We start from the raw sequence: 22,844 nt of genomic DNA, 5'->3' as shown, positions 1-22,844 counted from the left end.
GCCCATCATATAGTTAAAATTACAAGCTTTCAGACCAATTCTGCTGAAAGAAGATTCTTCCCAAACAAGAGCCCAGTGAGGTTGGAAAGCCTGTAATTTTATCCAGATGGTGGTCCCCTGAATTAACACTTTATCTTGGTCCTGTTCTTTGTATAAAAATATAAAGGCTGTGCGAACAACTTGAAAAAGACCTTTGTACAAAATGGCCAGACATTTGTATTACCCAACGTAAGCCTGGCTGAATGTGATTAGAAATGAATTAAACTCTAAGAGTACAGCAGAGAAATATTGAAATGTTACAATAAGATTCTAAATCCAAAGCTTAGTAGATTAAAAGTGCCCTTTCTCTAGAGAAAACATTTCCAAAAATGTCCTGAGGTAAAGGTTTTAGCGGATTAAATGAGTATAAATCCTCACTGGGGGTGGGTAAGTCCAGTGTACTAGATATACTTTTTATGACTTTCACAAGAAACTAATCATGGAATCTGAATCTCTAAAATGCATTTGCATAAGGAAGTTTAAATACATAAGGAAATGACAGGTCACAAGCCAAGAAACACTTACCCAACAGGGCAGAGTTTCCATCACCCAATGGAAACCTTTGATACCGGGGAACATTGAAAGGGGGCAGCAAATGAAATTTCTTCTCCAGAAGGGGTTCCACTCGAGAGGCAGATGGATCTGCTGGGTGGAAGAGGTTGTAAACCTGCTGACAGCCAGGCCTGAGCTGGAAAACTAAAACACGAAAAGAGAAATAGAGAAATGAGTATCACATAAGATGATTGAGTTCAGGTCCTCAAACTGAGCAGAAGGGACATACATGCTGATACCAATGGGTCAGCAATGACCTGTGACGAGTTAAGCATGTCTTGACTGATACAGACTGATATTTTTATGGGGCAAAAAGAGCGCTGTACCTGACTGATATACAGCAGGGAATGAGTCAAATATCTATTGCCAGGGTCTAAAAATTCATATAGATGAAGACTGCAACAGGCCATTTAGGCAGCCATCTCCCAACAGGCCTGCAATGTTCTCCCCAGAAAAACAAAATTTCAGGAGGGTAAATAAATGAGCCAGCAGGGAAAAAATTATAATAATTAAGTGCCTCACCCTGTTCTCCTGTCCTATTAGCACTGTTTTTGCACAAGCTGGCTGGGAGGCCAACACACCCAAAAAACTATGGAGCGCATACAGAATTTTAAGTGAAAACACATCATTTAGTACTTTTTTAGCCATCTCTTTGAGCACAAAACATGTTTGTGCACACGGTCAAAAATAAATTAGAGTGAATTTTAGTCACCAACATGTTTTGCCACGAGATGTGGTAATAGGTATTACCGCAGGGGTCAAAATGTCCAGAGTACCATATCCCTAAATTTGCATTTCAAGCATCTGGCACTGCAGCACTGGTTCTGCAGTACTCATCAGCATGCAGGGAAAGAAAGAAGCATAGTGTTGTTTTATGCATCACTAAACCTGGGAGCCAGTATGTGCCAGACTCATAAGCCAGACTCACAAACATCAGGAATTCAGTTATAGTTAACTGAATTCCTGATGTTTGTGAGTCTGGCTTATGAAAAATGGAGAATAAATTGATTGTAATTTGCAAGAGAAGAGGGTAACTGTAATGCCATGTGACCATCAGTTAAGGAAATAAGTTTACTTTGCACAATATCTGCATACAAATGCAAAGCTATAAAATCTAATACACATGCAAATAAAAAGTTGTGCAGCAGAGGCACATCAAGATATAGATTTATGGCACACCACTAATTAGTCCCGCAATTGCCTGTACACCTGGGGTCTGCTGTATGGTCTCCAGCTCCTTCACCACTTTAAATTTCACCTATTACCCCTATTAGTTCACAGAATACAATAACTATTATGTGCAATATTAAGAACATTACTTGCAGGTACTGATTCAGCAACAATGGACTTGGGGGCTACTGTAGGGCAGATAACCTTAACATTTGCTAATATGAAGTTGCAAGTAACATTGAATTATTTTATTATCTATTACATTCCACAAAATTCTATATATAGCCAATTATAGCTCTTGAAGAATACACACCATAAAGATTCTCATATAGCTGAACTCACTATATTACACTATGGATAATGAATGAATAATGCAAGTTGAGCTGGGGTGGAAGAGGATGGCGTGGAATACCCTAAAGAAGGTTTTTCATGGCCAGTCATATCATCAGTAGTAGTGTTCTGATTGCTTGATACATAACTTGAGGGTTGGATAATAAAAGAATCTTTATTATTCTTGATAATGCAGCCAATGATAACAACATGGGTGACATTTAAGAAAATGTAGCGTCTCTTTTAGCTTTGTTCTGTAACTATTCATTTCTTTTACCCTTATCTTTCTTGCTGCTCTGCTAAGATGCTATCTAAAGCCTCTGATTATTATTCATATAAGCTTACACAGCAGCCTGCTGTATTCTCACCCTTCTGTAAAGTCTGCCTGCGAACAGTGTTTGTACTAACCTGCTGGGCACTGAAGCTTACATGAGGTTGCTATATCACAGGTCAAAGGTGACTTAGGCAGAAACACCTGAGCATTTAGAAGGCAACACAACAGTGAATATACAATTTGTTTGAAGAATTCCTGATTTGTTTTTCTTTCCCAGCAAAGGCTCCCACAGATTCAAATAACAATCAGCCTCCTCAGCTGGAACTGTATTTTGTCTGTTTGGGAGCAATTTTGTTTTATATTGTCTAATTCGCTCTCTCTCTCTCTCTGAACCAAGGATGCAAGAATAATCTTGTTCTAGAAGGTGGTACGGAAATGACATTTTTATGGCTAACTGAAATGAAGTACATTGCTAGCTACAAGGAGACACAGGCAAAAGATTGCTTCAAGGGGACAAATGTTCTGGAATACTGTGGCAAGGGTTAAATAGCAAAGAGTTGTAGTGATTAAGCTGCAGTTATTACCCAGCTCTCATTGGCTACTTAACATTCAATTTTACTGTCACAGCATTCAGATAATGAAAACCTACTAATAAATGTGTAATTATATTTCTGCTGGGGTCCACAGCTCCACTTACTGACTCTATTAAATTCTACATGGTATTGTGCTATTGTTTCTCTTTCTCCTGTAGCCTTCTCAACTCTCAAAGGCCTTCCATCAGTTTGCTATTCTTTTTATAAGACATAAGATGTGGCTACATTACAGACTGACAGATAATAATACTGCATTATATAAAAATTGTTTTTTTTTTCCCCTTTTAAACATCCTTAACATTTTAAACATATAGGGGCCCATTTACTTAGCTCGAGTGAAGGAATAGAAGAAAAAATATTTCGAATTTCGAATGGTCGAATATGGCTACTTCGACCTTCGACTATGACTTCGAAGTGAACGATTCGAACTAAAAATCGTTCGACTATTTGACCATTCGATATTCAAAGTACTGTCTCTTTAAAAAATACACCGACCCCCTAGTTTGCCACCTAAAACCTACCAAGGCCAATGTTAGCCTATGGGGAAGGTCCCCATAGGCTTCCTAACAATTTTCTGATCAAAGGAAAATCCTTCGATCGACGGATTAAAATCCGATTAGAAGGATTTAATGGTTCGATCGAACGATTATTCCTTCGATCGTAGGAATAGCGCTAAATCCTTTGACTTCGATATTCGCAGTCGAAGGAATTCAATTCGGCAGTCGAATATCGAGGGTTAATTAACCCTCGATATTCAACCCTATGTAAATCTGCCCCTAAGCATTACTGCTTAAATTGACCACTGTATGTGAATGTGATAAGCTTAGACTGTAAACTCCACTATCACAGGGACTGAGGTGAATAATGTATAATCTCTGTAAATATAATGGCACTATAAAATATAGTATAATAATAACTTCAACATTTGTATAGCTGTACAGATACCATACTGACACTTTTAAAGCTCACAGTGCCATGGTATTCCCAGCACCTAATGTTACTGGTTTGCTGATATTATTATAAGTAATAGTAGTAGCATGTATTTATAAAGCGACAACATATTCTGCAGTGATGTACAATAAATGGGTTTTTTACATCAAACATATAGAATTATATACAAAGCCACCAATACAATCGGTGAAGAGGGCCAAAAGCCTAAAAGAGCTTACAATTTATAAGGAGAAGGGGTAGAGACACAAGGTGTAGGCAAGATCAGAAGGAAGCAAGGTGAGACATGTAGCATAGGGTATTGAATTTAGCAGTTATGCACAACTAAATGAGGGCCAGCTTCTCATAATCAGTGCGTTTTAATAGATCGTTTGAAGGCAGCAAAATTGAGAGAAAGACAGAATATGGGAGATAATTCCAGAAGAGGCAGCTCTTGCAAATGCTTGAATGTGAGTGTGTGAGGAGTTAATGAGAGAGATGTTGTGTAGCACGTTGGTAGGAATGTAACAAGTAGTTACGTATCTAGAGATAAGATGGATGAAATAGGTCTGCAAGTGTGGCAGAATCTCTCTGGCTTACCATCCAAGAGCGGAATCACTGTTTTTCGGAGAGCCAGAACTAGGCCCAGTGGGGACCCAAACATGAAGAAGTCTGTGATCTCAAAGTCGAACTTTCCAATATTGCCGCCATCCAGCATTGTAGAGCTACTTGACCTTCGGGATCCTGGGTCATTTCTTAGGACACTAGAGTGCAAACTGAAAACATACAAATACACATAATACATCATCTGCAGCCAGCCACCTTAACCCCTGTATTACATACAGTACATACTCTGTTACTCCTCTGAACGCACAAGTGGTTTCCAAAAGAAATCTTTTTACAAGCTGAGAGCAAACAATGGGCCAGATAACAATTATTATTCTCTGCTATTTTTTTTTTATACATCTGCCTTGAAGATTAGAAACATTTTGAAATACATAAAAAATACATAATTTGGGATAAGCCCCTCTGTTTTGTACTATAATAGCTTTCTATTTAATTGCTGATATTTTTATCAAGTGGTAATGATACTTACTGCTGGGGAAGGAAAGAAATCTGCATTAAATATTTAATTATTTCTTTTCTGCAATGAATTCCAGCACAGTAAAAAACAATCCTTTCTCCCTGAATGTGATACAAATAGGAGCAAGGATGTTCCCATAGGGAAGAAGAGTATGATAAATGCATAATACATAATATACTGTAAGTTTCACTAATAGTAAAAGAGTCAGTTTCTTTTTATACTGTACTAGCAAAGGTAGTGCCCATTGGGTAATCATGATTCATATGGGACATTTATTTATATATTACAATTGACAAACTAAATCTTTGATTGCCAAATGGGCACTACCATCTGAATAAATACATGCCAATTTCGAGGGCACATAAAAGTACAACTACAATGTCTACTTCATGTTTAAAGCACCAAGAACACAGTATAAGTGCAGAGCCAACTGCATGTTTAAAGTTCCCAAAATGTATCAGTTTAGATGCAGTGCCAGCTTCATTTAATTTTCATTATTGCCCCTAGAATGGATAACAGTATAAAATCAGTGACAAGTCAAAGTTTACTGGCCCAAAATGCAGAGAAGCAGAATGCCATTACAGGTCTTTCCTTATTCAGAGCATTGTTCTCCCATTGTCTATTTTTCTACCACTGTGCATTACTTAGCCTTACCTAAAGCATTTTCTATTCAGGCCAAAACACACAGATGAATATAAAGTGTGACAGGCCAAGATAATGTAAAAAGGAGGCCAAATGATTTCCATCTATGGAAAATGTATACTTATTTTGATGTATTTTATGCTCTTTTATTACAATGTTATAGACTATAAGAAAAGCAAATACTTGATGGAATTAGGACAACTCGAAAAAATAAAAAAATAAAAATGTCCTAAAAGTATGATCGGCAGGAAAAAACCTTTCATAGAATAGTACTTTGGATCTTTGGGACAAGAATACATTGTGTCTATATATTAATTATATTATATTTCACCCAGGATGAAGAATGATTATTTCAAAATATTTAATTGATTATATTTAGATAATTGTTATATATTTTGCATGTATGTTGTCCTTTGTACAAGTCATCTTACTTTTAGGGAGACATGGCCTCAGTTTCCTACCTCGAAAGGAATGCTTGGTGTTGTTTGATGGTATCCAGTTCATATGTTGAGGAATCACTCCGCTTTCGTGGTAGCTGTCTCTTTGGGTCTTCACCATTGCTCCGAGGTATGTCAATATTGCTTCGACTCAGGTGCCGACTGGTTTCCAGATTTGAACTTGCTGAACAGTAGCTGTTGTTGACACTAATACCTGGAGAAAGAAGGTCTGTGTCCTGGAATACATGCATAAAAGGACAAAAATAATCATTATGAATTTGAATGGTCTGGTTGTATATGTAACAGAGATTACATCAGTAGAGCAATGTTCTATATATTACAGACTATTAAATAGAAGTCACAGTTTTGACTGTGCACAGGATATTTACAGTATAAGGGCTGAACTACACACTTGCGACGTGTCGGATGTGCAGAAGATAATGGCACAGAATGGGAAGTCGCACACAACACTATAAGTATCTGACTGTCGGATGAAGATGCCACACGCTGCCCTTCTGTGAACAAACAGAGATTTGGGATCTATAATTCAGAATACTTGGGACCTGGGGTTTTCAACACGAGGGATTTTTCTGTAATTTGGATCACAATACACTCCTAAATTTACTAAAAAATAAATAAATAAAGCAAATTGCTTTGTTTTAGCACCAATATTGTTTTAAGTTTAGTTACCATTAACCATTAAGTACAAAACACTGTTTTATTATAACACAGAAAAACGACATTTGAATGGTGTGTCATTTTACTTGTTTCATTCTCAATAAAACAGAACCATCATATTAAACTAAGGTTATTTTAAACAAAAAAATATTTTTGTACAGGGCAAAACAAAGACCAGAAAAAGTACGGTAATTGATCTTAACGAATTGGTATAGATACCGACTTTCCACAATTATATGTTTTTTTTTGGCAAAAAACACTGCTTGCATTTACTGTAAACAATAAAGAACCACTGAACAAGTTATGTGTGATATATATTAAGAAATATAATAGAAAATCGAAAATATACAGTTTAAATAGCAATTATATTACTTTTATTTTGCCTTTAACAAAGAATTGTTATTAGCGTTATTTCCCTTTGCAAAATATCAGGACAGCGATTTTATACAATGGAGTAAAACTGCCGCATTACTTTGTTAGACCTTCAGCAGACAGAGCAAACAACAACCAAGTTATATGTATAAACTGAAAAATAAAAAAAGGAATGATCTCTGCATACAAGCTGTTTCAAAAAGACATAGACTTAGCAAGGTGTATCTTCCCTTATGTAGGAAATTGAACTGTATCTATTGTAATCAGTTGGTTCATTGTATATTTACAGTGGCGGAACTACCGGGGGAGCAGGGGGTGCGAGCAGGCCAGGGTCCGCACCCCCTCAGGGCCCCCCGGCAGTTCACACGCCTCTAATTCCAGGCGTACAGAGGGGGCGGGGGGCCGGAACGCGCGTCCTGTGCCAGGGCCCACCCCCCTCTAGTTATGTTTCTGTATATTTATAATAAGAGTTTTTCAACAGAGCAGCACACGCACTTATATACAGTTGAGGAGCTTACCTCATTCTGCCAAATTATCAACATTTTGGGGGGGGGGATACAACCCTCCCTTCGTCATCCTGGTGAAGGGAGGGTTGTACCCTCCTCAAACGTTGATACTTTGATGGTTGAAAAAATTGGGTAGCTCCCCAGCTGCATATAAGTGCATGTGTGCTGCAAGGAGAAACAAGGAGTACTCCACTAAACACATTGATTACAGCAAATAACTAATGAAAACAGATGCCAGAGTATGCTTGCTGTGACAACAATTCTCATTCATATTTATGGTGTCATCATTTACTAAGGGTGGTAGCAAAAGTGACATTTTTATAAAATGTGAAGATAGAACTTTATTTTGAATTGTTCTTATATTTCTTCAAAGATTCAGCAAAGAATTATTTGTATAAGTAAAGGGATTTAGTGAGAAGTATGAGATGAACAGAGCTTTGTATATTACCTGCACACTCAGAACACTTCCTCTTCGGCTGCTATTCTGGCTCTCCGACACAGTCTGATTGCTGTAACATAAGGCATCAAACCCAAGGATTCCTCCAACACAATCTCCAACTAAGCACACCTGAAATACAGAGCAAGAATTAGACATGTGTACAATGGTTCTGTGTATATATAAACACTCTCACTTTGTTTAAGAAGCTCATTGCTGCCAGGAAGTGCTGTTTACATATGTGGTTTTTTGTTTTGTTTTGCTGTAATAAACAATAAAAAAAAAGCACCACAGTAGAAAGACTACCACTGCAAGTGGCACAGTCATATGAAAAAAATTGGGAACCCCTCTTAATTCTTTGTAGTTTTGTTTATCATTGGCTGAGCTTTCAAAGTAGCAACATATTTTTAATATATAACAAGCCTTATGGAAACAGTAGTATTTCAGAAGTGACATAAAGTTTATTGGATTAACAGAAAATATGTATCATAACAAAATTAGACAGGTGCATAAATGTGGGCACCCCAACAGATATATTACATCAATACTTAGTTGAGCCTCCTTTTGCAAATGTAACAGCCTCTAGACACCTCCTATAGCCTTTGATGAGTGTCTGGATTCTGGATGGCTGTATTTTTGACTATTCGTCCATTCAAATCTCTCAAGTTCAGTTAAATTTGATGGCTGCCGAGCATGGACAGCCTGCTTCAAATCATCCCATAGGTTTTCCATGATATTCAAGTCGGGGGACTGTGACTGTCATTCCAGTCATTCCATTTCAAAGTGTGTTTAGGGTAATTGTCTTGTTGGAATATCCAACCCCTGCGTAACTTCAACTTTGTGACTGATGCTTGAACATTATCCTGAAGAATTTGTTGATATTGGGTTGAATTCATCTGACCCTCGACTTTCACAAAGCCACAGTCGCTGAACTAGCCATACAGCCCCACAGCATGATGGAACCTCCACCAAATTTGACAGTTGGTAGCAGGTGTTTTTCTTGGAATGCGTGTTCTTCTTCCACCATGCAAATCGCTTTTTGTTATGACCACATAACTCAATTTTTGTCTCACTAGTCCAAAGCACTTTGTTTCAAAATGACTGTGACTTGTCTAAATGAGCTTTTGCATACAAGCGACTCTGTTTGTGAGTGCAGAAAGTGCTTCTTTCTCATCACCCTGCCATACATATGTTCTTTGTGCAAATTGCACTGAATTGTAGAAAGATGTACAGATACACCATCTGCAGCAAGATGTTCTTGCAGGTCTTTGGAGGTAATCTTTGGGTTTTCTGTAACCATCCTCAGAATCCTCCGCATATGCCTCTCCTGTATTTTTCTTGGCCTGCCAGACCTGGGTTTTTACAGCAACTGTGCCTGTGGCCTTCTATTTTCTGATGACATTCCTTACAGTTGAAACTGACAGTTTAAACCTCTGACTTAGCTTTTTGTAGCCTTTCCCTAAACCATGATACTGAACAATCTTTGTTTTCAGATCTTTTGAGAGTGGCTTTGAGGATCCCATGCTGTCACTTTTCAGAGGAGACTCAAACAGAAACACAACTTGCAATTGGCCACCTTAATTACCTTTTCTCATGATTGGACACACCTGCCTATGAAGTTCAAGGCTCAACGAGCTAATCCAACCAATTTGGTGTTGACAGTAATCAGTATTGAGCAGTTACATGCATTCAAATTAGCAAAATTACAAGGGTACCCAAAATATTGCAGTCAGTTTTTCACATTTGATTTAATTTCATACAACTGAATACTGCTTCACTTTTTTGTTAAAAGTGGAGTAAAATATTATGCAGGCTCAGAGGGGTTCCAAACTTTTTCATATGACTGTATATTGGCTACAGGGAGTACTGTATATAGTGTGAATAATTTCATAAACACTGGTGATTTTAGTTTATACCTGGAGCAGGGGTAGGAGAGAAAGAACTTTCAGATAACCCAACTTTTCAGATATTCCTTATTTGTGCAAAGAAGTCATGCTATTCAGTGGAAACTAGATCAGTGTGTGTGTAGGAATATTTGTTATTGTAATTAGATAAAACAAAATGAGCTTTCACCTGCTGTGGAATGTTGCCGAAAGTAACACACTTCCCAGTTAAATTAGGATAAATGAATGTAGGTTTTGTTTCATGTAGTTGAAGTGACTGAAAATTAAGTGACCAACAGTTGTTTCTTTGAGTAAAGGGGAAAAAGCTAATTTAAGGAATTTCTCTTGCAGAGAAAGTTTTTGTTCCCTTAAATATTCTAGGGACATTTATATAACACTTGTCTCCACCCCCACACACACTTTTATCTCGGCCACTTTACCTGTCCAGTGAAGGACATGCCCTCCTGTGACTTGGTGAACTCAGCGTAGACCTGGTTGGCTCGATGAATTACAGTGGCCACTGCTTCAAGGTACTGTGGGGATGAGGTGGCCAAAAGTGGAAGGGCAGCTAATGGTATATGATCCTGGCTATTGGACAAGCAGCCTTCGTCATAACTGTAGGGGCTCAAGCTGCAAACAAACAAACAAACATCCAATTCAGTTTCCCTTGTCTGAAGACATATGATTAATGGCAACTGTGATTTTGCATTGGTGTCTAGAGAAGAAGTAAACATTTACATTTTTTATGAAAGGTTTATAAAGGAAAAATGCATACAAAAGGCCCCAGACCCTAGAGCAGTGATCCCAGCCAGTGCCTCGCAAGCAACATGTTACTCACCAACACATAAGCACCTGCCTCAAAGCAGGTGCTTATTTTTGAATAGCTGGCTTGTGTACTGCCAAACAGAACCTCCTGCATGCTGTCAGTCCACATAGAGGCTACCAATACCAAAGCACAGTCCATATTTGACATTCAAAGGAACTTATGTTGCTCTCCAACTTTTTGTTTACCTTTGAATGTGGCTCATGGGTAAAACAGATTGGGGACTCCTGCCCTAAAAGCCAAGATAACTCCAGAAACCAGTAATTAATGGCAAATTACAAAAAAGCTATAGGTTGCGGAAATGCCCTAACTGTGCCATTTAGTGGACACAAAGGTGAAGGGCTACATTTCCAGGGGAGTGATAATTCACAGGTACATTTGAGGAACACCTCTGACTGTTTCCAATAGATTCCATGGTATAGTACCATACTACCATACAGGGGGCTTAAACTTCAAACCACAGAATCCACCAGGCCTTTGCTTGTGACTGGGATACTAGGAGTTGTAGGTTTACAATATCTACAGCACTGCAAGTAAACTGTGCTCCACTGGGGCAGGGACTGATGTGAATGATGTAAGGCAGTGAGCAATATGTGGATGGGTCCTATCTTACTGATTTGCTTCATGATCTCTAACTTCAGTACTTTTACATTATTTTTAAATATGTATAGATGCCAGTTGCTTTTAAATTCTAATGAATGACAGTTAAATAAGGAGGAGATATCGACAATCAAGAAACTGAAACAGATAGCTATTATAACTCATTTCTGGTTTGCATAACAAGGAAACCAATGGAATAAGTTGCTTAGATCAAACTTTTATGCACAGGTGGACTGAAGAAAACTGAATATAAGGGGATGCCATGTTTTGTGGTATTGTTACATTTCCTCTAGCCAAAAGAGCACAGGTTAGGGAGAAAATAAATGCATTACTTTTAACTGGGAATGTTGGTATGTATGTTTTTGCATCTGGGTTATTGCTGTAGACATACATCACACTTTTATCTTAATTTCCCCTCTTTTTTGTTCCTATGAGTGGGCCTTACAGGGGTGCTGCAACTCTACTTCCTTCTCTGATGATGCAGCACCATCACCCAGAAACTTTCAGTATAGATAATATAATTGTAGGATGGGTGTCAAAACTGCAGCCCAAAATTGGATAAACTGTCTGACCATATCTGGGCATGTATGACCCATTTAACAGATTTTCTGAAGTCCCACCTTGCAGTACACAAGCTTAGTTTAACACGTCACTACGAACACATCACTGCAAAAACTAAATCAGTGTTTCTTACACCTGGCCCTCCAGATGAACTAAACCCTAAGGCATGTTCACTAGGGTTAAATGGTGCTGGAAACTGTAGCCTGGCAACATTTGGCAACTCAATGTTAAAGGGGAAGTTCATATTTAAATAAATTATATACATTTTGTTTGTTTTAGTCTTGGAATTCATAATCACTTGAAACAGGCAACAGCCATTTAATGGACATTGTTATTAAGTCAAGCTTTAGACCATGCCAAAATCTTGTTTATACACGAGAATGGGGCACCTGATGCCCATGCCCATGCACTGGCTACACAATTAGATGGTGAGAAGGGAGGGGGAATGTGAGGAGTGCAGTGACATCTAATAAGTGCAGAATGGAAAGTGAAAGTAATTGCCTGCCCCACCTCTATGCCTAAGGCATAGAGATACGGCAGGGAATATATGATTGACAGCTAGGAGTTTTAAACGAGTGTATAACATGCAATGTTTTAATAAAAAAGGGATTTGAGTTTCATCTTTAATTATAAGAGTACTGTTATTATACAGCTTTTTATGTTTGAATGACATGCCCCCTTTAAATGAGCTTGGTATGATAGTGCTGTAGGTATGTATTCTGTGGTTCTCAAATGATATGTTTTTCCATTTTGACTATCTGAATCTGTTGCCCAGCAACCAGATATTAGATCCATTTTTGTTACATAACTTTGTGTTCAGACCCTCATATTTTTAGTTTGACAGCCAAATTGCTGTCTGGTTGCTAAAGTTTGTGGGATCCTAGCAACCACGTAACAGTTTTAATTCCAAACAAATGTTAAATAAGTCTCTAGATTGTAAATTAACGGTTTGCTTTTTTTATTTTAATCGCTGTTTGGATGCTCTAATTTACTGCCCAGATACAAATTAGCTCAGTGTAAATGAGCTGCAGTGCATTTGGTTTTGGCCAATACAATGGAAAACATGACAATTTAACTCTCTAGTCTGGACCAATTCACTGTTCAGAATATCTTTCTAGCCCTATAGCTGATGATTATGTATGTGAAACTCAATGATAAGTAATGGCACAAATCTGTTTTGCTTAAGTCAGACGTATTCCATTAAATCAGGGTAGAAGGCTTTAGTTATCTTTCTTTCATGTTGCTTCAGGTTCATAATATCATATGATCTACAGTTATATTACATGGTATGAGCAAGTTTTATTGTAGCCTATTCAGAATATGGAGTGAGTTAAAATATCATGAAAAAAAGAAAGGAATAATGGCTAAAGAGTAATTTTGTATATTATATCTATATTTTGCACACCATTGTAAATACTGGTAATTAAATTATTTATCTATTGTCTACTCTGTACAAAGTACTGCAAGTGAAACAACTAACAGAAAAGGGAAAAAAACTGAGTGGTCTCAAAGAAAAAAAGAAGAAATGGCTACAAACCTGTAAAACACTTATGAAACAGAATTTGGAGAGGAGCAGAAATGAAGGTACCAACAAATGATACTCACTTGGATACCAGTGAAAAGGCTTCAGCACAGATAGCTGGGCAAGGAACAAGCTTGACTGCAATGTGTCCTAATGCAGCTGGGTAATGGACCCTCATTACTGTATCAAACACTGAATTGATGGTGTTGACGTCACCCTGCTTTGAATTCTGGTCTCCACAGCCGGTGTCTAAAATATTGCCTCCATGAAGCACTAAAATTAGCACATGGATTTTACATGGCTGGCCAGAGACCTGTGCTGATTCATCCTGCAGGGAACAGAACAACAAGAAAATGAAACAATTACTAATTTATTTCAGCGATGACAACCATTTCTACTGTTCATTGCAGGTGTCATGCAGGACCAACCACAAGCATAGAAATATCAAGCACACAGAGTGCAATTTAACTGCAGGTATAAAAAGTATATTCTCACATGCTGTAAATGTTTGGCTTGCATTAGATGTCTGTCATGGTTTCTGTATTGTTTATAGTGGGTCACAATTCGACCAATACGGTGATGTAATAAACAATTACAACAACAACAATATTCACAGGTCTAAGAACCTGCAGCAACAAATCAGATGTTTGGTTTTAAACAGCAGAAGATCAAATGTCACCTTATGCTTTGTTGCTGTGGGTTACTAGACATGTGGTAAGTGCAGTTTTTATTGAAATACTTTATTCTAGGGATGCATTGGATCAATCATTTTTGTAATCGGCTGAATGGTACAGAACTGATTTGGCTAAATAACTGTATCTGAACCCTAATTTTTTGGGGAAGTGTTTTTATTTAAAAAATCATCACCAAAAAGTTATGATTGTCAGTTGTGAAGTGACATGACCCAATCCTTGATGCAGCAGGTTCCTACTTTAACCAGAGTGATAATCAAATTTGCTAGCAGAAATTACACAAGCGAACATACATGTTCCCTCCTACATAACAACCACACATAGCTGAGCACAATGAATGGTTAGTAAGTGGTAGGAGCCTTTCTGGCAATGCTGAGCTTAGATATCTCTTGCCTGAATAGTAAAGTGTTCAGACAATAACATATATGACCTTTAGATAGAGAGACATGAAATAAATGTCTTGCATAACATGCACTTTTTATAAATCATGCATGGCATGTTTAACACATATATTGTGTTCACCTTTACGTCAAGTATGTTCCATTAACAAAGAATAGCTTTAATAGTCTGCCACCCGGCCCCACCGGACAGAGCCCAAAAAAAATGGCAGGCAGAAATTCCATCACTAGACCCAGATGACTGGGTTGAGACCACTGTGGGCCTCTACGATTTCCTGACTCACAATAAACATTTGCGCAATTCAGACCATATGAGCAGATGTTATCCAGTTCGGCTGAAAACTGAGCAATATTATATCCTTTAACACACCCAGCTGAAAAGGTCAATGAAAGCTAGGATTATGAAAAATAAGAAAACAGTTTTTAACAACTAGAGTATCACCGCACATAGCCCATGACTCCGTTTGATGGAGTAAAAATACAATAGAATAAAAAAAGCCTACAGCATCATGGAGTATATGTCAAAAGCACTTGTATGTATTGTCGGACTGGGGTGTCTAGGGCCCACTGAGACTGCTGCCTGGGGGCACCCCACTCCAATCATGAGTACCTCCAACCCCCCTGCCACCACTCACTCATGTACCGTCACATACTATGTTCTTAACCCTTTGATGACGTAACAGTGTAGGGAGTTCCGCAATTGGTGCCTGCAATTCCTAACTGAAGAAGCCAACCTGGGTTGTAGGGGGCATAGAGGCCCAGGAGGAGGGTCCACTGGGTTTTTTTCTGGTGTCCCCCTAGCCCAGTCTGACCCAGCATGAATATATTAATCACACAAATAAATAATATTAGTTAACACAAACTAATTAAACAGGGCAAACACAGATGTGTTATGGAAAGTTATTTGTAATGCAGTGTCTATCAAGCCTGAGACAAATGCCTGTTATGGCCATAATGGCAGATCTCTTGACAGTTTTACTACACATATGTTAGTGTGCCAAAATTTCCCAGTACAGGCCCAGAGCAAGTTTACAGATTATTGTCCAAAACCCTATATTAGGAATGGGAGGCAGAAAATTATATACATTTGTACATTATGGCAAATTATAATCTGTTCAGTCCTAAACATATGCCAATGCAGTCAATTTTATCTTCCCCTTTACCTTAGTCTTCATTCATATCTATCGATATTTCTAAGAAAGTCCGATTTTTATTTTTGGAGTGGGATAAATCAAGTTCAACCAGGAATTATCTATGTTTTCCAAACTTAAAGCATAGCAAATCCATTTTAATGTAAATTTTAAAAATAGAAATGATACATATCTACTGACCATGAAAATGGACAATTCTAAGTACCACATTCAGATTGTTTACCCTAAAAATTTGAATTGTATTATTTTACATATACGCATTTATTTTTACCAATGTGTGACTTCAAACAAAATCTGATCAATAAAATGATAAAAATAAATAAAATAAAAACTATAAATAGAGACAGACAAATTCATTTTGTTATTTAAATGTTTCGAAACAAACCTTAATTTAAAATTTTCAATCTATATCAATTTAAGGTTTTAGATGTCATTTACTGGTACCGCATAGTTCCTGTGTGAAACTAAGAGAGGCTGTGTGCTTTTAAATGCGATAAAAAAAACTATTCTATAAAACGACACACACAAAATGAAGAATCTAAGGATAACTTTATGACAAAATTAGTATGTAACTTTTTCCACTCAATACAGCTCAGGCACACCAAAGCATGCAATGTTCAAATGGCAGAGGTTATAGTTTCCAGCTATCTATTTCTAATGCATGCAAATTCCTTCTGGCTTGTTCCACTACAGTAAATGCTTTACGTTCTGCAAAGTCAAAGCATTCCAAGGAGATCTATAGTGTCTCCGTGTCCTGCTAATACTTACTGCTGCCAGATCTGGGGGACTTGTAATGACATTTGTGAGAGTAACAGCAGGTATACTGGGAATGACTTGTGCGTGGATAACTGTAGTGTGTGTCTGCACAGAAAAGCACAAACAGTACTCGATCTCCATTCTATTTGGAAACAAAGAGAACTATACACTAGGGATGTAGGTAAACGGGCACACAATACGGCAGTGACATGAACATGCATTGTGCTACTGCATCTTAGACTCTGGTGAAGTACTCTGTGCCATTCGGTCACTGACAGCCAAGAGTCCAGCAGCTTTTTGGTAGCACCCTGAAATAGTTTATAGTAGGCCAAAGGCTAACAGTAAAAAACTTCCTTAAGCAGACATTGGGGTTAAATACTTTAGAAAGAGGTGAACTGAGAATCATAAATGGTATTATTAGTTTATTCAAATTTATTTTTCTTTATACTATTTATATGTTTAGAATTGCTTCCTGTCACATAGTGGGCATGCAGTATAAGCTTACAACATAGTAAATTCTTTGCTAACATTTTTAACAAATAGAAAAGTCAGGGGTACATGAAGGTAAACTCAGCTGGTAGGGACTTTCCACTTCCCATTAACTTTCATGGAAACCACCAGGGGATGTTAGTGTCTTAAAAATGCTGAAATGTAAGTCTTAGGCCAGAAGAATCTATACCAGTGGTGTTAGGGGGCTTCCATTAGGGCAGTGACCAACGGGGAGATTTGTCGCCCGCCATAAAAATGCATGACTGTGGGCAACAAATCTCCTGAAAATGTGCCTTCATTGGAAATAACTGAAATTGCGGTAAAACCAACAAATGCACAAGTTCTTCTGAAGTCACCCAAAGTTGCCTCTAGAGGAAATTCCAGGTGATTTTGCTATATGTTGGTTTTACTGCCAGTGATCTCAGTTATCTCCAATGGAGTCAAAATTGTGTGTGCTTCAACCACTTTATGTAACCTTGTGAGATGGGTGCAAAGCAGTCAGGGAACCCTTGCCAGGGGTTACATAGACATACCACTGCAGCACCTCTTTGTTGCAAAAAGTGAAAAATTTAATTTATTAGGTAATAAATTAGCTAATAAATTTTATTTTTTACTTTTTGTGACAAAGAGGTGCTGCAACGGTAGTCATTTCCAATGGAGATGCAGTAACCCCCCCTTTTTCAACATGGGTTTAATGAATAGGGCTTGTGCAGAACATACTTTTTGGATTTTTATTGTTTTAATCATAAATGTATCTTTTTTTTTTTCTTCTTGTGATAAACAGGGAGACTGACAATTCTCCATGTTGGGTCTTTGCAATGAAGGCAAGCAGGTCTGGACTGAGAATTAAAATATGCCCTGGAAATTTCAGGTACACAGAGGCCCAATCAACCCACATAGAGTCCCAAACAGCTCCCACCAGCCCACTAAATACTGACTTTCTATGGGACCTTATAGTAGCCCCTTTGGCATTTGCCAGAACCCACAGATTGCCAGTCTGGGCCTGAAGGCAAGTAGACAAATGAATACACCCCTTTCCCCTTAGTTGTGACTGTTTTGTTAGAAGGGGTCACTGTACATTGTACTACAATCATATCTCTAACAATGTAAAACAAGTCAACTTTTGGTATTTTTGGGGGTCCTAAACTTAATTTGCTGTGGGGCCAATGGGATAGCTTTTGCAGAACCACTGACACAACTAGTATTGGCAACACAGGGGAGCTAATGTCAAAAACCCAATATACAGTAGAACTGCATTCAGAGCAGGCAGCAAAAAGCTATTTTATGGCAAACATCCTTGCAGATACAAAGAAACAATAGAATTGTCTCTCCATTGTGCAAATGTCAAATTGTACTCTGTTGGAAGTAATATAAATGATTTATTTGTATTTGAGGTTTTACAGTTGACTTATTGGTCATCAGCTGAAATTCTGCCACCCACTCAGTCTATTTTGTTTTTTGGAAGAGGTTCTGTAGATGGATGCCAGCAGCACAATGTGCACTTACAGAGTGTGATAGCACCTAGCTGGAATGTGCACTGCATGTACCTCTTTAGCTACAACTCAAAACAACAACTTATTGTTATGAATCAAGAGAACTGTGTTTAAGAAACTACTATACACATTACATAAAGCTGCTATAGCAAATTATTCTGTATAACAGCAAAAGATCCCAGGCTTTGGTAATATATTCAAACAAAATACTATATAAACCAAATTAGGCAAGTAAAAGCAGTTATCAAATCCCTTGTATGGTCTGAGACACACAGGCAGAGCAGAACTTACAATCAGGCAGCTTAGAATTCTGCCTCTTGTTACTAGGGATGCACCGAATCCACTATTTTTGACTTGGCCGAATCCCCACATCTTTGGTGAAAGATTCGCCAAGTGGAAAAAACTCTTCTTTTGTGCTGAAAATCACATGATTTCCCTATGCGCCCCTAATTTACATATGCAAATTAAGATTCAGATTCGGTTCAGACTGGCAGAAAGATTCAGCTGAATCCGAATCCTGCTGAAAAAGGCAGAATCCTGGCCGAATTCCGAACCGGATCCTGGATTCGGTGAATCCCTACCCTACAACAGGACTCACTTAGGCAAAGACGTTGAGCTAAAAGAGCCAGTAAGACCAATGTAATACATGATGCATGTATATATTAAAACAGAATACACTGTGGAATGCTCAAACATAGTAAATAAAAATAAGTTCAATAGAACTGTAGAGCCCATATTTAAATAAAACATACGTTGCTTGGAATATACTGGACTGCTGCTGCCAAGACATTGGCAGCAGTTACTGATTTATAAATAGACAAATAATACATTTCAGCAATACATTTATAACTTTGTTATGCTTGAATTCTCCATAATGGCATTTACATTGGAAAAAACTCATTGTATCAGTAGACTTTCCAAATGAGAATGAAGACCTGGGGGCAGATTAACTAACCGGCGAAAAGTCGCCAGCGATCGCTTCGCACCCATCTCTACACTTTGCTAGGTGAAAATTCGCTCAGACAAAGCTAATTCACTAAAGTGCTGAGTTTCGCCCTGGGCTTCGACGCTGGCGACTTTTCGCTAGCAGTACTTCGGCAATGTGAGTATTTCAAAGCGAAGATACGCTTGTGTTCATTTCTGCCTAGCAAAAAAGTCGATAGAGATCTTGCACTCAGGTTAATTTGCATATGGCGGGAAATTTAAAGTTGTATGAACAAATACTTTATATTTACACTGTTCATTACACATGTCCAGGGAAACATAACAAAGACAATAGAGTTGTTATAATGCCCTACACATGAGCCCACTGTGAAGTTAATACTCCATATGTTAGATCATGTATGGAGAAAAAAAAAAATTAAGGACATTTGTACTCCATTGCACTTCGCCTAGTCTGAGCTGGCGAAGGCAAGTCTGGTGAAAGAGGTAATGTTCAGTAAAATCCACATTTTAGTGAGAACGTCGATTTGCCAGCGTGAATTGTCACCTGACGATAGAGTGCGAATGACAGTCCCGTTCGCTAGCGAATTGGCGCCTGTGTCTGTTAGTGAATTGGCAATGTCCCTGCGGGTGGCATGGCTGGCGAAAAGTCGCTAACGTTAGCCACTTCGCCCTTTAGTGAATCTGCCCCCTGAATGGTAGACATGGCAGGTCTGGTTGACTCCCTCTCCCCCAGTGTTTGGATTTTCCACTACTAGTAAACTGTATAATCACAGCATACATTTCAAAATGTAAGACCTATGAAACTACATAAGTATGCTGTTATACAACAACAAGAGGAAGCATTTTTCTTGTGCAGCCCTCACTTTCTTTCTCGTAACATTATTGTTATTGAAGTCTTTAGAATGGTTCTATATAAGACACAAAAACCACACAAGGTCCAGTTTTACTTATGTGTCCAGCTCTGTCACAGGATGCCCCTGGGACAGAAAATGTACAAATTTCTTATCTTTAATGTTATGTTTTCTTTAATATTCATATAAGTAATGTCCGACATGTATCTGACCCTGCAGCTAATCTTGACCTACTCCCAGCATCTGTAATTGCCAGACACGCTTCTTTTTTTAACCCCTTCACTATTGCTTCTGTAATATAAAATCGCTTGGTTTTTTTTTTTTTAAAAAGAAAACAAAAATGCACATAAATTGTTGAAGGGGTTGTTCATGTACCAAGCACTTTTCAGTTCATTTGTTTTCAGACTTTTTTTCAATTGCTTTCATGTTTTATTGTTTACCATTTTTCCAAAATTGAAGTTTAAAATGTAATGTTGGTGTTTCAGTCTGGCATATCAGTAATCCAGGTGCAGATTCTGAACTGTTACAATTTGCTACATTTCTCAGCAGCATCTGTGGGATATAAGCATGTATTGTGTTTCATCTTCAATGAAACTCAAGGATTATTTAGCAGGGCCAACGATAAAAAAAAATCTAAACTTTAGGCTGAGGGCACACATAGCGTTTGCTCTACTGCTCTCAGCCTGTAAAAAACATTTTTTCTAGGTTAAGATAAGTGGATCCACTCTGTTGCCCAGCTTTGTTTTCTGCATAAGTGCAGCTTCCGCTTGCATGCAGTCGCATGAAGAAGAGGTTGGCCTGAAAATGCCTGCTTTCGCCTTTTCCAGCTGGACTCCACTGTGTGTGCCAGCATCCAAATGGAAGTTGTATTTTTCAGTGTGCCCTCAGCCTCAAACCTCAATATTCCAACAATGGTCACAAATACAAAATAGACAGATTGTTATTTTGATAGCAATTATATTCACAAATATCTTGAATAACATTTTAAATGTGTATTTAAATACTGTATAACTAAATGATGCCTAGACATATACTATCTATCATTAGGCACAATATTATTTTTTGGTTAACATCCCAAAAAGTTTTTGGTCAACAATTTTCAGCTGCCTGGACAAATTAGCAACACACCTACCTCCATTATGCTTAATCCCTCCACACTCGAACTGACTGTGTACTCTGCAGGTTCATGGTATGAATCATCTAAAATGAGGAAAAGTCGAAGCCAATAATCAATAAATACTTTAGGACAAAATATGTAACTTGTTATTAATGGTCAAAGCACTGAAAACCAACATCCAGGTAGGAAAACTGTAAAAGACACTGCATCTTTAATTGCGTTTGTCCATGCTGTGTTTTCTACGGTGTTATCCATGCAAGACATAGTTCTAATTCTATTTTTCTCTTCTCTAACTATAGTTATGATATTCACACTGCAGTACAGAGCTAACATTAAGGCAAAGGTATATTCTGAAACAGTAGCACAATCCCCTATGAAACAGATAATGAAACATGGAGATGTACAGAAGAACTATGATTACCTTGCAGTTCGTCATTCTCAGCTGTTTCTATCTTGTCCATGAGGTCATTAGAGCTCCATTTTGTGATTTCTTTGGGCAACACTTCCTCATTGTCTGACAAATCTTCTAAAGACAATAAAAGTATATTATAATGTTATAATGTTTTATTTTGGGGGGGGCAAAAGAAACGGTGTGTTTGATGAGACAATCATCTTCATTGCTACAAACAAGCCAGGATTTTGGATCATTTAGGTATAACAAGACTTTTCTATTAGATGTAACTTGTTTCCTTGGGCCTGCCATGATTTTCAGCAATCACATCACGGGTCCTTTCCTGCAGATACTGCCTAATGGCTCCCAGCTTCCTAAATTGTTGCCTGCACCTCACCCAATCTACATCAGACAGGGCCATGTCAGGTGAATCTGTCACCCATAACAAACTGCGTATTAAAGACTAACAAGTATACAGTTGATTTGTCACTTAATTATTTGTATTCACAAATAGTACATGATGGCTGAAACCTCAGCTGGCACATAGCTGAAATCATTACTTGCAAAAAGAATAATCTTTTCAGATATTTGGTGTACAGCAGTGGTGGCGGAACAACAACATTTTGTTTGTAGTTGACTCCAGTCTATAGATCAAAGATCACATTTATGTCTCACATCAAAAAGTGTGAAGTTAACAGATAGACTGAAAAAACATCAGGTGTGCTGTGTTGTGTGATTTCCCCCCTAGATAGGATGTTGTTACTGTTCCAACTGTCAGAAAATCTGCCACACTTACCATAAGCATCAAAAAATTCATCATCTGAGCTTTCGTCCGAGTCTCTGGCGATGCTCTGCATCCTCCACTCTGATATACTGTGGCGAGATGGGCTAGCTGCAAATAACAGAAATGAAAGAACAGCATGGATGGGTCATAATGGGAAAACAGGATCTTGTACAAATAGGCAGTGAATTGGCTATCTTTGGTATGGGATACTGAGTACTATATAAATTATTTGCCCATGCTCTCACTACATGACTATTCCTATTCTTCCCAGAGGGGAATCACCTGCCGCGATGCTCAACATATGGTATTGGATCTATTATGCAGCAACCGTTAATCCAAATTCTAGGA

General features: G+C 38.0%; 1 protein-coding gene across 9 annotated transcripts in view; it reads right to left on the bottom strand.

The window, feature by feature from the left end:
• pitpnm2.L (phosphatidylinositol transfer protein membrane associated 2 L homeolog) overlaps positions 1-22,844 on the bottom strand; it is a 151,891-nt gene that overhangs the window by 18,087 nt on the left and 110,960 nt on the right. For 7 of the 9 annotated variants that reach the window (XM_018262918.2, XM_018262943.2, XM_018262933.2 and 4 more), the window contains 9 exons: positions 22,509-22,604; positions 21,743-21,847; positions 21,337-21,404; positions 13,513-13,757; positions 10,364-10,553; positions 8,053-8,172; positions 6,073-6,284; positions 4,486-4,661; positions 565-735 (listed from right to left, as the gene is read on the bottom strand). In XM_018262918.2, coding sequence (XP_018118407.1) covers positions 565-735; positions 4,486-4,661; positions 6,073-6,284; positions 8,053-8,172; positions 10,364-10,553; positions 13,513-13,757; positions 21,337-21,404; positions 21,743-21,847; positions 22,509-22,604 — 1,383 coding nt within the window. Of the gene's footprint in view, positions 1-564; positions 736-4,485; positions 4,662-6,072; positions 6,285-8,052; positions 8,173-10,363; positions 10,554-13,512; positions 13,758-16,438; positions 16,532-21,336; positions 21,405-21,742; positions 21,848-22,508; positions 22,605-22,844 lie in introns of all 9 variants that reach the window. The other 2 variants (XM_018262960.2, XM_018262925.2) reach the window with 2 other exon arrangements.

Source organism: Xenopus laevis, chromosome 1L (assembly GCF_017654675.1).
Source record: "Xenopus laevis strain J_2021 chromosome 1L, Xenopus_laevis_v10.1, whole genome shotgun sequence".
In the NCBI taxonomy this organism is placed as follows: Eukaryota; Metazoa; Chordata; class Amphibia; order Anura; family Pipidae; genus Xenopus; species Xenopus laevis.
Note: the sequence above shows the minus strand (reverse complement) of the source record. Positions and strands in the feature narration are given on the sequence as shown.